At 38.5% G+C, this 19,006-nt stretch overlaps 1 protein-coding gene across 2 annotated transcripts in view; it reads left to right on the top strand.

Moving 5' to 3' along the window:
* Positions 1 to 19,006, top strand: part of MYLK (myosin light chain kinase) — a 190,013-nt gene that overhangs the window by 125,126 nt on the left and 45,881 nt on the right. For both annotated transcript variants that reach the window (XM_083377923.1, XM_083377919.1), the window contains 2 exons: positions 4,830 to 4,946; positions 9,118 to 9,189. In XM_083377923.1, coding sequence (XP_083234049.1) covers positions 4,830 to 4,946; positions 9,118 to 9,189 — 189 coding nt within the window. The remainder of the gene's footprint in view (positions 1 to 4,829; positions 4,947 to 9,117; positions 9,190 to 19,006) is intronic.

Here is a 19,006-nt window from a genome sequence, read left to right as displayed (position 1 = left end):
AGTATAGGCTACAAAATACGAAGTCCTATCCATTTCCCCTGTTCAGGGGAAACTTTATGGAAATGCCATGGATTCTGCTTTGCCAATTTATTCAGAAGCCTAAAATGGATTTTAAAAGAGAGCTTATCTTCCTTTCTAAAAGAGAATATTCCATTAACTAAATCAGATATTCAATTTATAGCAAAGCCCATATTTCATACCCATATTATTTATTTATTTTTATTTATTTAGTTACATTTATATACCGCCCTTTCCCTGAGGACTCAGGGCGGTTTACAGGGAATTAAAAAATCCACCATACAAAAGTTAAAAAACCAAATTAAAAAAATATTAAATTGACCCTGTACACTTAAAACCCCAATTAAAAATTTCTCCTCAGCCTGGGCCCGAGAGCTCAAAGAGCCAGGTCTTCAGGCCCCGGCGGAATGATCGGAGGTCGGGGGCAGTTCTCAGCTCCACCGGCAGCTGGTTCCAGAGGGCAGGCGCCCCCACTGAGAAGGCCCTATCCCTGGGTGTCACCCGCTGGCAATCTCTTACCGGCGGAACCCTGAGCAGACCCTCCCTGTGGGAGCGCACTGGGCGAAGGGTGTTTGATGCCGGCAGCAGGTGTTCCCTCAAATAGCCCGGACCCAGGCCATGTAGGGCTTTATAGGTAATAACCAGCACCTTGAATTTCACCCGGAGGGCAACCGGAAGCCAATGCAGCTCACGGAGTAGAGGTGTTACATGGGAGTATCGGGAGACCCCCATTACAACTCGCGCGGCCGCATTCTGCACCAGTTGAAGCCTCCGAGTGGTCTTCAAGGGCAGCCCCATGTAGAGAGCGTTACAGTAGTCCAAACGGGAGGTCACATGATCCAATTCATATAATAATGCCAATTTCTTTAACACAAATTATATGTAGAAGGTTCTGCTATCAATTTTTATATGCCAGCCCTTCCTTAGCAAGATTTCTTCTATAAATAACTGTTCTAGTAATCAGTGACTGCAGAATGATTGCTGGGTAAAATAAATAATTGATGAATTAGAATTATATTTTCTATTCTGCCATGATTATTCAATTTTTCTGAGAGTGTCTACCCATCGTAGCAGATTGATAGGGTAGGCATTCTCCAGTACCTTTTTTAAAATGTTCCCATTGAGTGGGACCCGAGAAGTGTGCCCTTTTTTTTGTGTGGCTGCTTCTACCTTATGGAAAATCCTCCCTCTGGTGATCTGGCAGGCCCCTACCCTCTTAACCTTCTAGAACAGGGGTGTCAAACTGCCAGCCCATGGGCTGAATGCGTCACATGGAAGCCGTGCCCACCCCAGATCTGGCAAGGGGAAAAAATTGTGATACTTCATGACACATCATGTGACGCGGCAAGTTTGACACTCCTATTCTAGAAGGTCATTTTTTTTAATCCCATTTATATCCCGCCCTTCTCCGAAGACTCAGGGCGACTTACATTCTAAAGCACAAATCAATGTGCTTAGCAATAGCCTTCATTCTATGTATATGCCTACTTATTAGGGCTTTCGGGGGGCCCCCAAGTGGCATTATTACAAAGTCAGCTTGTTGCCCCCAACAATCTGGGTCCTCATTTTACCTACCTCAGAAGGATGGAAGGCTGAGTCAACCTTGAGCCTGGTGGGACTCAAACCTGCACTAATTGCAGGCAGCTGGTGTTAAGGAGGCATTAGCCCACTGCTCCACCAAGTCTAATGTGACGTGGCAAGTTTGACACTCCTTTTCTAGAAGGTCATCAAGACTTAGCTTTTTACCCAGGTAAAAGGCTGGGGTACAGGGACAGTGTTTAGTATTGGCCGTTGGGGTATCTCAAGGTAATGGCTGAGGTTTTGGTTGTATATTATGGTTTTATTTGTATATTAAAAATTTTATAGCTTGAGAATTTTATTGTCGTGAGCCACCCAAAGTTGTGTTTTAAGATGTGTAGCCATACAAGTCTTTTAAAGAAATGAAAACAAATTATGCCATTTAGTAAATGTAAAGATTATCTGAGAGATGTTTCTTATTCAAAAATGATCTGGGAATACTCCTGCATTGCTTTGCTTTTTTGATGGGGGAGGGGGGGAAATAATCCCAGTATGTGTATGTTCCAGTACAATACCTGTATTTCCAACACTGATAGCCTCTATTCTATGTGCGAACTTTGTATTCTGTATATTCTGTACACCCATTTTTTCTAAAACCACATACAAGAAATGGCCAGTAGCCTTAAAAATAGCGTATGGAGTCTTTGTTCTGCATTTCTGCATCAATTTTATCCCAGGGTTTATTGTAAAAGAGCAAATGAATACCAATAGCAAGATTTTTTTTTTACATATTTGGAAACACACAATTATTTTAGAAACATTGGATGCCACATATAATGATGAATTGCTCATTCTCAGGATGTTGCTTGCATTGCCAGATGCTTTCTTAGTGGGAGTTAGGGTAGCTCTGGTTCCTGACCAGCTGGGACCATAATTTTCTAAATTCTTTGATGTTTGTAGTTTTACTGAACAGATGTTTCTGTCCTTTATCTGAAGTATTTTAGAATTAGGGGAAAAAAAGCATAAGAGTTTCTTTAGAGTTGAGTAGATCTGGGAATAGTCCCTGTGGAAAACAGATATCCCAGCCGATTCCCATGTTATAGCACAAATCAGTGTACAGAAGAAGTATAAGATACATCTTCTACTAAGATTACCAAATTATAATTTGGAGACTAGGGAACTGTCTCTTGGTGCGTCAGTAATGTGAAAAATGAGACTGCTCATTTGCTGTTCTTTTTCCTTTGTTATATATGATTTTTCCCAGTCTCTTGTAACAAGTAGAACTCTGATGCTTTATCTACTGCACACACCATCAAAAAGTCAAGAAAGTGACAGAAGGAGCATTTGATTTTTTAAAAAACATATCTATATTTATGGTCCAGATCTGGAACCTTACTTGTGAAAACTATTGCTCTTTATTAATTCATGGAACAGTGTACTGTAGGGGCCTTAATGCATTAATGTGTTTTTGCAGGATACAAAATGGGTATTGTAAAACTAGGCTATAAGTGCATCAGATACTTACCATAAGTAGGTGCTAAAATGAAGTAGCATACTTCAGCAGGAATGCATAATGTGACTGTAAGAGGAAGAAGACAGCTGAACTTAAATTCCCAACTTTGGTTACTTGTATGCCTCAGCCTTGTTTTTCAGATTTCAGCATCTCAATCACTTTTTTTAGATTCCTTGGGGTACATAGCAGGAGTTATTACAGCTGGAAAAGGGAACATGTTTTGCTGGCCAAGATAGGAAAATAAAACACAAGAGCTACCCTGTTTTGATGCTTTGCATATTTGTTTTGAAGACAACTGACTATCAAGCTGGCAAGAACTGGAAATCTTTTGCCAAGTTTGCACTATTTCAGTTAAATCAAACACCACCTTCAAATAAGTCCAAAACTCAAGAGTGTCTTAAGAGTGTTTGAGCCTATAGCTCTATGCTATAAAGTCTATGAAAGATTGGATCCTTCCCACAGCGTTGGGAAACATGTTCTCTTATAATCCCAGCTATAAACATTTTGACCATGTTGTGCCTAATGCACTGAATTTGCTGCTTCAAAACATTGCAGTGTTCATTTCAGACATACAAATTTCATAACACACTATTAGTTGGTTGACAGCTATATAAACAAATCAGAGAAGGGGTAGATCAGCTTTTGCAGCACTGCTGTTGTTCTCTCTCCTGGGATTTTATTTTGTATGGTGCCAAAAAATTCAGAATTCCAGACTGGAGTCACCAGACAAAGTTTTCTCAGAACTATGAGAAAAGAATCTCATCTCTGGAGGTCAACAAGGGCTTTTGTGGAGGAAATACCAAATGTTTCATTGAGAGACATATGGTCTCCCAACCCAGGCAATGAAGCAATTACCTAGGTCATAGAAATTTTGGAAAATGTTGTGTCCTTAGTAAACATAGCTAGCTTTGCTTTTTGTTTGTACATTTACTTGAAGTACTTTAAGGAAAACCCTTGTGCATGATTAAAGCCTGGGACATCAAATATTTTTAATTCTAAAGTGAACATCCTCTGCCCTGACATTTGGAGAAAGAGAGAGATTGGCGTTTGTACTGTGATGAGCAATCAGAATTGACTTGACTGTATTAAGTTCTAAACTAGATTGAGTGGTCATGGTGGTATAGTATGTTGTATTGTTCAAGTGACTTTTTTCTAGAATAGGGATGCAAAACATGGTTCCTCAGATTTTCTTAACCTATAATTCTTAGCAACCCCAGGAACAGTTGATGTTGAGGGATGCTCCCACAAATCTGAAGGCTACTAGGTTTATAAACACAGTTGGATTTGGAAACATGTTTTCTCTTTGAATCAACATCTTGAATAAAGTTGACAGAAGCAAAATCTATAGGAATAGTTTCATGGTCATCAGTCATATTATCTGGAAATTTCTGGATGCTGTAATTCCAGCATATTTAAGAGAACCAGAACAAAGGATACTGTTTGAATTGTTTATATCTTTCTGTGTTCTGGCTGAATATGCCCAAATTGTTGACTTGAAATTGCACTGGAAAAGAAGAGATAAAGGCAGGCATTAAGGATTTTGATGTCTTAATCATAACATCATCTTTAATTTCTGAAAACCTGTTTTCATGAATCAAAAGTAAGACCAAACGTTTGGCCTACAGAAAAGGACTACAAAGTTTCTCTTACGTTAGGAACTTTTTTTTTCATGCAAATTTGGAAAAGATGATGGTTTTGGTCTTATCAGTTCTTCATTGAGTAGAGTTCATTTCAGTTTAGATCACTGCACTTATGTGACTTGTCTCTTGCTTTCCATTAGGCTCACTGTGCTCACTGACCATTGACAAGGCCTTTCCTGAGGATGAGGGCCAATACAAATGCATAGCTGAGAATACTGCAGGAAAATCAGAATGCATTTGCAGCGTGCTGGTGGAAGGTAAGTACATGGACCCAAGTCTCAGTACTGTTCTTAAGAGTCCTTAGGTGGTACTATTCAGATTCTGTTTATGTCAACATTCCAATTCCTTCCTATCTTGGTTCCCATTCCTAAAACTATGCCAAAAAAAGGGGGGGGACTCCTATTAGTTTCTTTCTGCTCCATACTCTTTCCATATTAAATTGGCTTTTGAATGGGACATTAAACCAGCTAATCATGTGTCTATATTGTGTCTCAATTAAAGACCCTCCACGCTGTCAATTTTGTTAAATCTGAATTTGCTTTAAAACCCTGTCAGTATTATTAATACAATTATGGAATATAATTATCAAGACTATTTCTGTATCAAAGAAACAGCTATCTTTGGAGCATTTTAATCAAATGATGAGTTACTGCACATAAGATAAAATTTAATTGTAACAAACTAATAGCACAGGTGAAGTAAAGAGAGAAAAAAAGTGAAATGTTTCTTGTTTTAGTGCTTTGTTGTTGAATTGGAACTGTGATACAAATTTGTCAACCAGGATAATAATGAAGAGAGCCTGTGCTATTCTGTTCTTCTGGACATGCCTGTTTCTTAGCTAGTTTTCATCCACAACCCTTAATGCAAGCAGACAAAACCAACTCAAGCTTAAATCAAAGTGCATGTGGCTTTCATGGCTACATAGATTATCCCTAAGACTTTTTATTTAGTCAGTATATTAATTTTATTTTACTTAAAACCTGCCTTTTAGCAATTTATTGTTTTCCATAAAGGAATTTGGAGATGACCTTGGGGAAGGAATTCATATAAACCTCAGCAGCCCAGATAAGCAAAAGGGGTGGCGAGGAGGGGGTGGTGGAAAAAACACTTAAGATTGCCTTCCCTTGATTCCCTTTAGTGTAAATGGGAAGAGAGAGAATTTATGTCAGTTTTTGAGATTCTTTTATTAATACCTAAAACAATAAAGGGACACGGTGGCTCAGTGGGTTAGGATGCTGAGCTTGTCAATCAGAAGGTCAGCAGTTTGGCAGATCGAATCCCGAGTGCCACGTAACAGAGTGAGCACCTGTTACTCGTCCCAGCTTCTGCCAACCTAGCAGTTCGAAAGCACGTAAAAATGCAAGTAGAAAAATAGGGACCACTATGGTGGGAAGGTAACAGTGTTCCATGCGCCTTTGGCATCCAGTCATGCCGGCCACATGACCACAGAGACGTCCTCGGACAAGCGCTGGCTCTTCGGCTTTGAAACGGAGATGAGCACTGGCCCCTAGAGTCGGAAATGACTAGCACATATGTGCGGGGGAACCTTTACCTTTACCTTTAAAACAATAAAAGAGTTGGTGTCTGTTTCCTGACCTGGTCTGGCTCAAAAGGCTGACGTTTTCACCTATCTTCTCTTTGGGGTCTATTAGACTGAGTTGTTTCGACATGGCTACTCTGTCAGTTTCGGAACTAATATTTGGACTCTATTGATTCATCACCCTAGGATATTGTTTGTCAAATGGGAGAAGTTGGCAGGATTCAGATATCACCCTAAGTTATATAACACTTATAAAGTAAAAGATAAAACAAGTTAATGTAAAACCAATTACATCCCAATAACACATCCTACTCCAAATTAGTTCTTAGTAACTCCTTCTTTCCAAATCTGATTGTTCCATATAATCCATCATCATAGCTAATAGTCCCTGATAGGCATTTCATTAATTAATTGTCTAATTAGTTTTTAAACCCATTACGTCAGTAGTATAAGTAAGTACTTATACTACTCACGTGCAGTGGCACTGGACTCTGCAAATTAGTTACACATCACTGGATGTTTTAGTTTTAGAATACGGGAAGAAGAAAAACATTACACAAGTACTCCTCATCCACAGTTGGAACCAGCAACTTGATCCCTAAGTGAACCAGTTGGCAAGTGAAGCTGCAACTGCATTGCAATCCCTTTTCAGCTTTCCTTTGCTTTACAGACCTATAAAGGTTGTGAATGTGAGGATTGGTCATAAAGTTACTGTTTCATCTTGGTCATAACTACAAAGTGACATTTTACAAAGCATTCGCTAAAGGAGGACTATTCTGTAGATTTTTGCTCATATACAGTAGTGGGATTTCATATAGTTTTCCAGTTCTAGCTGCAACCCTTGTAGGCTTCCTAAACCTGCTCTGAAAATAAGTTCCTTATAGATTGCAGGTTTCTGCAGAATCTTGAGGGGTAAGTGAGGGGAAAATTGTCATGTCAGCAGAGGTCATTCTGTGTGTAGAACAATACAACTGAAATTTCCATCACCAAGGTCCTCTGGCTGTATACCTTCCTCAGTCATGCTGACTAATTTGCAATGAATTGTGCAGATGACACTCAAGACAGATATGAATCCCTGATTTTTTTAAAAAATATCAATTGTTCCATTCATCATTTGCACAATTGCTTTATTTCAGGTACTGGCCTTCTCATCTTCTTCACTATTGGACAGTGAACAGCCATGTGCTAAATTCTAAAGACATTAGTAGAATGTCGGTTCTCAGTATCCAGTTATTAGTCACAGATATATTTGTCATCTCCATTGTTCCTTCTTTAATGTCCCCAATGCATCTTTTTGTTCACATGTAATTCTTTAAGCCATCTGAGGATAATTTAAAATCTTGGCATTAGATCAAAGCCCAGTAGATCAAAGCTTTTTGCAAGATATCTTGCAAGATCCTCAGTGTCTTTATAAGGTTATGTTGCATCATTAGAACAAGTTAGTTCTTGTAGTTGTTTAAGGCAAATTTGTTTTGAACTTTAACTCACCTTTACTCACAATGAAATTAGAACAGTACCATAGCATTTCGCTCTCCAGTTTCCATTAGATTATTATAAAGTTATTAGGTAGTCACTTATCATACAAAGAAGCAAAGATTTGTATATGTAGGAAACCACTGCAGCCAGTATAATAAAGTGCTGCTAAATAATAGGAGTTTTTTTGCTACCATATTAAATTCTGCCATGTCCAATCATTCCTTAATAATTGAAACAGAAACTTGAGAGGTAGCTCATATCCAGAACAATCACCATTTTTGCTTTAAATTTATACTAGAAATATCAATATTTGTTACTGATTTTGATTGTAAATTGGTACTGGAAATAAAGGCAGCTATTGTTTTGCAAAGATGCACCAAAATTTAAAATCACATTATATCTTTTTCCCCCCATGGAATTTCAAGTAAGAGACATAGTGTTTCCATTCAGCACTGATCAGATCTAGATCAGTTCGTGTTCATCAAAATTATTGTAGTATATGCCCTTGTTAGTAACTTGCTTAACCAGACCTATGCATTAGATTAGTTGTTTCCATGCAGTAGAGTATTGTGTTATGTTGTTTGCTTTGCATTGTTTTGTTTTAAATGCTTGGAACTGATTTTTATTTGCCACAAGTAAGCACACCAGTGACTATTTACAGCAATCAAAGGTGTAAGATTACTACAAAAGACAGAATACATAGCTGATGCCAAAAGAATGTTGTAATGCTTGAATATATCTTCCAATAGTATATGTACATACTCTGTTGGTTTCACTATTGCTTCTGGTTAAATACGTTTTTGCAATGATACAGAGATACAAACATCTTCTTTGTGTGTGAGTAGAACATACACAATGTGAGTGATCTTCGTGGAAACAGTCTTGATTTTCTTGAAGTCTTTAGCGTAAAACCCTGATATCAGCCCTTGTGGCTCTACTCCAAAACTGAAACTTGATCAGTTCTTTCAGCATTAGCTCAATAGACTTATTTTTCCTAACTCCCTTCATTTAAAGCCCTCTTCAGCAGATTCATATGTTTCTATAGCAAAAAACCTTCCGCATGGGACATGACCCAAATAACCTGTATGCATGCTTTGAGTAAAGTAATAAGATGGATGTTTAAAAATTTAGAGATTTAAAGAGTTCTAATCGTGACATTTCCTGGGGAGCAAAGAAAACTATTTTCATTCTGTTTTTCAAACTTTTAGCCTGTCCCAAGTCATCGTTATTTAAATATCACAACAGCCGACAATCTCCATTTGCTTTCTAACCCAGTTAGAATCAAATGGCAGACAAATCAGAGTTCTCTTTTCATTGCAGTTATTGCTCTTTAACTCAAAATGGTGATGTGGTTCTTAATTATTGTAACCTCCTCCTCTCCCCCACTCCCTGCAACCTGTTTCCAATTTTAGAGTCTTCAAAGTCAACGGAAAAGAAGACCAAAAAGCCAAAGACTTCGCTGGGTTCTGTGCATGGAACAGAAAGTAGGTATCTTTGCTTTTTCTTCATTGTTTCTAAAATTAAGAGCCTTGGTGGAGCAGTGGGCTAATGCCTCCTTAAGTAACACCAGCTGCCTGCAATTAGTGCAGGTTCGCATCCCACCAGGTTCAAGGTTGACTCAGCCTTCCATCCTTCCGAGGTAGGTAAAATGAGGACCCAGATTGTTGGGGGCAATAAGCTGACTTTGTAATAATGCCGCTTGGGGTGTGTGTGTGTGTGAAAGCCCTAATAAGCAGGCATATACATAGAATGAAGGCTACTGCTAAGCTTGTAAGCCGCCCTGAGAAGGGCGGGATATAAATGTAATAATAAAAAAAATATGTAGGTGCTTTGAAGTCATTTTCCATAACTGTGATTTAAATGGTCTCTTTCAGGTATATAGCAATTAAATCTTTTAAAAAATCCTGACTGGGGATTTGAGGAGTTCCCAAACTGGTTGAGATGGTCAGTTTGGAACATCCGATTATAATAAGACAAAAAAAGTTGGCTGGCACTGCTGCATGGATCCCAATGCCTTAGATTTCTCCCGTGTGGTTGTTCCTCCGTTTCCCCAACAGACGAACAACCAATGTAATCATTTTCACTATGTAAACAGGTAGCTTGAGAAAAATCTCACAGAATACTTTGCACCTAGTTAAGTTGCCTCAGTATCAACTTTTCTGTACTGAACCTGGAAATATGTTTAAAAATACTGGAGATACTCAGATGTAAATCAGATACTGTGATGAATGAATTCCATTCCTTTATTCTGCCAGAAAGCCTTTTCTTCCATTACCTCTCCCCATTCTGTCAAATATCCAAAGGTAAGCCATAGTGTAACCAATCCAAGAAAACCAAGATCATGGCATCCGGCCCTCGCAATTCCTGGCAAATAGATGGGGAAGAAATGGAGGTAGTGACAGATTTTATTTTTCTGGGCTCCGAGATCACTGCAGATGGGGACTGCAGCCAAGAAATTAAAAGATGCTTGCTCCTGGGGAGGAAAGCCATGACAAACCTAGACAGCATACTAAAAAGCAGAGACATCACCTTGTCAACAAAAGTGCATATAGTCAAGGCTATGGTCTTCCCAGCTGCAATGTATGGCAGTGAAAGCTGGACCATAAGAAAGGCTGAGCGCCAAAGAATTGAGGCCTTTGAACTCTGGTGCTGGAGAAGACTCCTGCGAGTCCCTTGGACTGCAAGGCGATCAAACTGGTCAGTCCTAGAGGAGATCAACCCTGACTGCTCTTTAGAAGGCCAGATCCTGAAGTTGAAACTTAAATACTTTGGCCATCTAATGAGAAGGAAGGACTCACTGGAGAAGAGCCTAATGCTGGGAAAGATTGAGGGCAATAGAAGAAGGGGACGACAGAGAATGAGGTGACTGGATGGAGTCACTGAAGTAGTAGGCGTGAGCTTAAATGGACTCCAGAAGATGGTAGAGGACAGGAAGGCCTGGAGGAATATTGTCCATGGGGTTTCGATGGGTCAGACATGACTTCGCAGCTAACAACAACAACCAATCCAGAGGGTCCTTTCTATTAAAAAAATGACACCTTCTAATTATAGCAAATGATTCCCCTTGCAGCTTCATAACCAGCCCCTAATCCTACTTCTACCTTTAATCTTACCTTAATCCTACAACCTTTTGACAACTTGAGCTTCTCTTCTTTTTTGAGGAGGGTGACAGTGATATCCTGACATTGTACCAGTGGGCAAGGAGAGTTTATGTGATAGATTCTTTTAGAGAGGCAGAAGGGATTACTAGTGTTTATTTTGTTGTTGTTGCTGCTGTTGTTGTTGTTGGTATATAAATCCAATCTGAAATTCATATATATATATGTTTTCTGAGGGTTTCGCGGGTGTTTGTATGTAGATCTTTGGTCATTGGTTTTTTTCCCCACGTAGAATTGGAGGTATCAGGGCAACGTTTCAACGAAATCTCATCCGTCATCCCCAGCCTGAAGATGACGGATGAGATTTCGTCGAAACGTTGCCCTGATACCTCCAATTCTGCGTGGGAAAAAACCCCGAATGACCAAAGATCTACACACACACACACATATATATATATATGTAAATCTTTTGGCTTGCTAACACAAATTTACACAAATATGAGCTGCCACTGCTGTGGCTACTGCCTGTAGATGGCCTTGGGCTAGGCTGAAACAGGAAATAAGATTTGTCCCGTGTCTGGGACTAAGCAAGTGTATTCTGAATGCTTAACAAACATTTAACATACATACATATATATATATATATATATATATATATATATATATATATATATATATATATATATATATATATATGTTTTCTGAGGTTTTCGCAGGTGTTTGTATGTAGATCTTTGGTCATTCGGGTTTTTTCCCACGTAGAATTGGAGGTATCAGGGCAACGTTTCGACAAAATCTCATCTGTCATCCTCAGGCTTCAGCTTCATTCGTTCAGCTGAAGCCTGAGGACGACGGATGAGATTTCGTCGAAATGTTGCCCTGATACCTCCAATTCTACGTGGGAAAAAGGAAATGAAAGGGACACGGTGGCTCAGTGGGTTAGGACGCTGAGCTTGTTGATCAGTAGGTCGGCAGTTTGGCAAGTCGAATCCCGAGTGCCGCGTAACAGAGTGAGCACCTGTTACTCGTCCCAGCTTCTGCCAACCTAGCAGTTCGAAAGCACATAAAAATGCAAGTAGAAAAATAGGGACCACTACGCTGGGAAGGTAACAGCGTTCCATGCACCTTTGGCGTCTAGTCATGCCGGCCACATGACCACGGAGACATCCTTGGACAAGCGCTGGCTCTTCGGCTTTGAAACGGAGATGAGCACCGGCCCCTAGAGTTGGAAACGACTAGCACGCATGTGCGGGGGAACCTTTACCTTTACCTTTAAGGAAATGAAAATTGCTTCTTGTTTTCTACGGATAGAATTGTTGTACGTGTAGCACTAGTTCTTGTTTATCCTTGCTTTTCTGAACAACTTCAGTGTTGTCAGTTTCTTCTGACTTTCATTGAGGACATTGACTAGCTATGATATTTATGAGGCAAACAAGCTTCAGCATATATATGTTTTTGAGGACAATCCAATTGATTATGAACCATTCCACATAAATTTGCTGCTGTAATATAATCAGGGGTATACAAATTAACTTCTGTGATGGCTTTTTTTCTCTTTCCAATTTCCAATTATGTTACAGACTGATTATTTTTCTTCTTTACAAAAATGTAAATGCTTGTTTGGGGTTTGGGAGTTGGCTGAGAAAAACCAATCTTCTCATTTGCTGATTAAATATCTAGCTCTATTCCTAAAATAAGAATTGAGAAAAGATTGCATGGGGAGGAATTTAGTAGTGGCATAAAATTGTTAATCAGGAGTTTCACAAGTATTGTGATCCCTTTAGTAAAGCATTGACCCTCCAAGAAATCAAAGAGAGAGAGAGAGAAAGAGAGAAGGCAAATTTCTCAGCCTCTCATAGCTAAAACACTGTGACATTAAGCCACCTAACTTCATTATACCTGGAATCATAGGGTGGTCTTTTGTCCAATGCCCCCTTCCCGCTGCTCAAAGCAGGAGTCTTCATACCATCTCAGACAAATGGTTGTCCAATTTTTTCTTGAAAACCTCCAGCAGTGGAGCACCCACAACTCCAGGAGACAAGCTATTCTGCTGTTTAATAAACCATCCTGGACAAATGATTGTCCAATCTTTTCTTGAAAACCTCCAGCAGTGGAGCACCCACAACTCTGGGAAGCAAGCTGTTTCATTGATTAATGATTTTCACAGGCAGGAATTTCCTTCTTAGATCTCCCTCTGCAAAGCTTCCACCCGTTGCTTCTTATTTTACCTTCAGGTGCTAAGGAGGATAAATCAACAGTCTCTTCCCTGTGGCAGTCCTTCAAGTATTGGAAAATTGCTATCATATCTCCTCTCACTTTTCTCTTTATTAAGCTAAACAGCTTTGTTAAGGTAAATATATCGTTAGCCATTCTTCATAGGATTTAGCCTCCAGACCCCTTATCATCTTTATCATTCTTCTCTTCACACTTTCTAGGGCAGTGGTTCCCACCCTTTTCTATACCCCACGCCCCTAGAATGCTTCTGATACAGTACTGGCCAAAATTGTGGAAACCTTTTGGGAAAAGTGTACAGTAGAAATGCCACCTTTGGTTAAGTTCCCACCATTTTTTCTTCTAATTTCTTTATAACTGTAGCCATAATACTATTTTACATCGCTTTCTGGGCAACCAGTCAACTCTTTGCACCATTACTTTAATTTTATTACATTTTACAGGCTCACTAAATGAAAGCACACAAAAAAACCCAACCAATTTGATAGCGATCACATAACACACTGACAAATGTCCTCCTCTCAGCTTCAGCACATGACATCAGTAACTGAATCCTACTGTGATCTGATTGGCTCATTGCCAAAACAAGATGACACCTGATTGGCTCTCTAAACAGTCATGCTCATTGGCTACAATTAGATGAAGGAAAGCTACCTGATATCAACCTAAGCAAGTTGTGCTTTCTTTTTCTGGTTATTTGGCTATAGGTTTTCATAGAATACAGTAGAAGATAATTGAACAAACTTTGTTGCATTACATTCTTGATTAAATTATCTTTCCATTGATATAAAATGTTATGGTACTACTACAAAAAGTGTTATTAGCCATCAAACCTCAAAAATACACAATAGGTTTCCACAATTTTGGGCACTACTATATAGCCTCGCACCCCTTACAAAAGTTCAAAATAACGGCAATGAATTATGTGTATACACTATAATTTTGAAAAGCCAAGTTTTCGCACCCCCAGGAGGTGCAAGCAGTGCTGGTTGGGAAATCCTGTTCTAGGGCATCAGCATCTTTTTTTATATTGTGGTGATGAGACCTGGATGCGGTATTCCAAATGGGGCCTCATCAGTGTGTTATAGAGCAGTACTATCACTTCCCTTGATCTTGCTACTATCTCTCTACTAATGCAACCCAGAACTGCCTTGGCTTTTTTGGCAAGCTGCAGCACACTGACTCATATTTAAGTAGTGTTCCATCAGGACACCTATATCCTTCCCACATTTTGTGCATTTGTTTTTTCCTACCTACATGCAGAACCTTACTTTTCTCACCACTGAACTACATCTTGTTGGATAGGACCCAAAGCTCTGTCAAGAACCTTCTGAATCTTGAATTTATCTTCCAAAGTCTTAGCAATTCCTGCAAATTTGATGAGCGCCTCTTCAGTCCCCTCATCTAGGTCATTTATGAAGATATTGGAAGAGCATCGAGTCCAGGACAAAACCTTGATTAACCCCATTGCATACTTCTCGCCACATAGATATAGTTCCATTGAGGACCACACGCTGAGTGTACTTAGCCAACCAACTACAAATCCATCTGGTAGTGATAGCATCAATCCCACATTGTTCTATCTTACCAAGATGTACTGTAGGCTGTGGTCTGCTTTATCAAATGTCTAACTGAAATCTAACAAGTATATTACATCCACAGCATTTCCTTGGTTCAATAATTCAGCCACTTTATTTAAAAAAGCAATAAGGTTTGTTTGGCATGACCTGTTCTTAACAAATCCATGCTGGCTTCTAGGAAAAACCTTGTATTTCTAGGTGCTCATAAACCCACTCCTTGAATATCTTTCCAGATGCAAAAGACAGATGTAAGAAAGGAATTAAGCAGTTCTGCCTTCTCCCTGCTGCCCGTCTCCTTGCCATTGTTTCTTGCTAGTGGACTAACCATTTACTTGTGGTTAGTATCCTATATTGTCTTTATAACAGGTTTTGTGTTGTAAGGAGAAAGAAAAACCTTTTTTTTTCACACCAGAGCAACTAAAGATGAAATCTTTCTGTAGAAGGTTAGGGAGGAAACAAGATTGACACCATGACGACTTGTCCTTTAAAAATGTTTATTGTCACATCTTTGGGCCATAGTAAGCAGAATGAGCTCATAGTCATGAGTGTAATACTTACAAAAATTACCGTATTTTCTGGTGTATAAGATGACTTTTTAACCCATGAAAATCTTCTCAAAAGTCAGGGGTCGTCTTATACGCCGGGTGCTGAAACTTTAGGGACAGGGCTGGCTGGAAAACCTGGAGCGGATCTCCCATTTGGTCTGCGCAGGGAAAGCGGGACCAGTTAGAGAAGAAGCTGCAGTCTGTGATTTTTTACAGGCTGGGCTCTGGGCGTCTTTCCTTCTAAAGTTGAAGAGCAGCTGCAGTCTATCCCAACTTGAAAGGCAGGTGGGGAATACAGCAGCCAGAGCAGCTGCTTAGCTCTAAGGACACATTTGACTCAGGAACTGGGCGGGCTGGCTGAAAAACCTGGAGAGGATCTCCCATTTGGTCTGTGCAGGGAAAGCTTTAGAGTGAATTAGGAAAAGTTTAATCCACTTGCACTGTTTTATGTTTACATGTTTGATGACAAACAGCCTTATGTTTATAAGTGACAGTTTTCCTACTAAGTACCTGCATGTCATAAGCATTTGAATTAAAATTACCATATTAAAATCAAATCTGATGTTTTTTTAATTTTTATTTGGTGTGCGTTGGAAGAGGGGTAGTATTATACGGCGAGTATAGCCCAAACCCTATAATTTAACAGGAAATGTAGGAGGTCGTCTTATACGCCCAGTCGTCTTATACGCCAGAAAATACGGTACACTCCTGCTAATTACTGACTTTTAGGTTACTATTCCAAATAAATGCAGAAAATATACCCAGAAAATATAAGATACAGCCATCAATCTAATACCTTGATCAACTTCTCACTGATAGTTCTGATTAAAGTTCATTTAAATTTGACTGATTAGGGAAGGTGCAATAACTACTTTTATAAAAGACTGAAAATTCTTTGTGGTTTTTTTCTGAAAATGAATAAAATGAACCGGTGACCTCTGGATTTACTGATTAAAAAGGGCTGTATGCACTCAAATGAAGTGTTATTAAATGTTATTCTTCAGTTTGGTAATAGTGAAGAATTTGATGCTGACAATAATGTTTATGCTATCTTGCTAATAATATTCTTGAAGATATGTCTTCGGGAGTTTGTATAAACATAAAACCTCATTTTCCAGCTCACTTTCTCAATAAAATTGTTAACGCGCTTCAGGTTGTTGTATGGAATATTTCTTAGAATGCTTAGGCCAAAGCCTGATGAAATCATTGCAAGTTCATTCACACATAATTTTCAGCAGTGGTGCTGTCAGAATTTAATGTTTTGTTCTTGCTGCTTTCAAAATAATTTTCTGAGTGTCTTCAACAAGTTCATCCTTGAAATTGTTATTTGCTTTATAACCTCCTGAACATTATAAGGAATTAGCAAAAATGAAAGGACCAATTTTGTCTCCAAATACTTTAGGTAAAGTTCCTCTTTCACATTTTATGGAAAAAATCAGCATATTATCCTTGTTCACTTATGTTCCCCCTTTTCCTATGATTCTCCTGGGGAAAAAAAGTATTGAAATAGCTTCAAAAGTATGGACAGGATAGTGACGTTTAGAATTTAGAATGAAAATTAGCGTGGAAAGAAAATGCAAGTTTTGCTAGAGTTACTTGATATTTTTTGTACCTTTTCTTTTTGCAAATCAGTTCTGTTCCATTAAAGGGTTTTGCTGCTACCCTTAACTTTTGCAAATAATTTGCAAAGATCATTTTTTAAAATATAAAACAAGTTGTTTTTCTGACGTTCTTTTCAAACATTGCCAGCCACTTAAATAATTCTTTACTGATTTTTTTGTGTTTTCTGAACCAGTTATCTTAAACACAGTGTTAAAATTGCTAATATATGTCCTTTTTTCTTTAGACTTCTAAGGGACCCTAGAAAACATTAGGGATGTTACCCAGCTTGGCAATTCCAGGCAACTCCTAGCCCACTCTTCCTCAGAACAACTGCTGCTGTGACTTTTAACTCATGGAAAGCAGTATCACTCTCTATTACTGATATAGCTCTGGCCTTTAACACCAACACATAAGGGGTGCTAACCACAAATCAACCAAGTTAGCTAAAAAGAACCCTCACATTTATTTGTGGAACATACTAACCAAAGCAATCACTTCATACCTTTAAGACATTTTATCCAACAGTAGAATGTAGCCTGAATCATTCTCTGTTTAGCAACATTGTTGGTCATGAGTCTTTTATTTCTGTTATTCCCTAACTCTGCTTATTAAACTGCCTTATAATAATAATAATAAGTTGGAAGGAACCTTGGAGGTCATCTAGTCCAACCCCCTGCTCAGGCAGGAAACCCTATACCATTTCCTTTGCTGCCCATTATTCTGTTTATTGTTCTATTATACTTCCACTCATCTTTTGCTAAGATTTCACCAAAATAGCATTTCATAAATCCACAAATATTAAATTCCAGAGAAAATGTGTCCCTTCTGTGCTCGGTGAAGAATTCAGCTCCTTCAAAGTTTATGGTGTGGTTTTCTTTCTGTCTTTCTTCCAACATCTTCTTTAAAAACAATGTTTTGGTGATGTCTGAATCCTTGAGGAAATAGATCCTCATACCTGCGTTTGCATAAAATCTGTCTTGATTTTATGCCAAACAAATGTGTTCCTTGATTATTCTACTTTTCCAGAGAAAGAGGTTAATAAATATCATTCCTGATACAGTGTGTTGACTTCCATTCATCAGAAAAGAAGAAGGTGGAAACCTGCACAGTGTCTGAATTTCCAAATCAGAGTTACCTCTAAGAAAATTATATTATGGCATAGCATTCTATTCAAAATATCAAATGGAACAATATCAGGTTTTTTGAGGACAGCCAAACTTACTGTATTTAGAAATAAACCTGTCCCCATCCAAATGCTTTTGTGTTTGTTTTTGAATGTACTCATTCCCCAAAACTTAATATCCCCTGATTTGTAAAGAATGAGAGGTTTCGTGCCCAATTTAAATCTTAGCATTTTCACTAGAATATTATAGCAATAGTTTAATAGATTGTCATCAAAATAAATATGACCAGTGTTTTATATCTTTTTTCTCCTCCAGAGTAGAAAAGATATAGTAGGGAAAAGAAGGGAAAGGGAAATTGTTTATCTATTATTGGATTATAAATATTTTATATTTTATAAAAAAATATTTACATTACAAACTCTGTTAGATAGTATGCAACCAAGGCATTAAGTGTTTAAATTTATTTTTCATTTCTTTTTTTGGAGGAAAAAAGTGGCACTGGTACAATTCTGAAACCTGATATAGTAAAGCTTACATATTTGGGGAAAATGCTATTAATTCAGGCACACACAAACACACACTGAGGAAAAGAGCCTAGGGGAAGCTCTAAGAAGGTCTGACTTCAACACTACCCTCAGCCTGGGAAGATTAATATCCATTACAGTGTAATAATTTCATGGCGATGGAGAATAAGCTGATTTTGGCAGATAAATCACCTTCTTTTTTATATTCTGGAAAATGTATACTTATGAATTTTCCTTATAGCTAGGCACTTTCTTCAGACTAGTGCTGTACAAGTGGAAATCCAGTTGTTATATGTAGAGCAATGGGGAGAATGTTCTAGTTGAACAAACCATTCCTTCTTGGCATCCAGTTAAAGCTTCTGCGAAGTATGCTATTGAGATTCAGCCAGATTATTATGCTTTATAGTTTATGCCATCCGGACACAAGCTGTGACTTAGTTAATACTGGCAAAGAGAAGAATTTTCCATGAAGGTTTTATTTACAGTTTATTTTCTGCATTGCTATCTGGGGGCAGACAGAAGGAAAGCGTGATTGTTATTGATTGCCACTACAGAAGTAGATCATGAAAGCTTATCTGTGCTTTACAGAAAACACA

Source organism: Vipera ursinii (assembly GCF_947247035.1).
Source record: "Vipera ursinii genome assembly, chromosome: 1".
Lineage (NCBI taxonomy): Eukaryota > Metazoa > Chordata > Lepidosauria > Squamata > Viperidae > Vipera > Vipera ursinii.
This window is presented reverse-complemented; position numbering and strand designations above follow the sequence as displayed.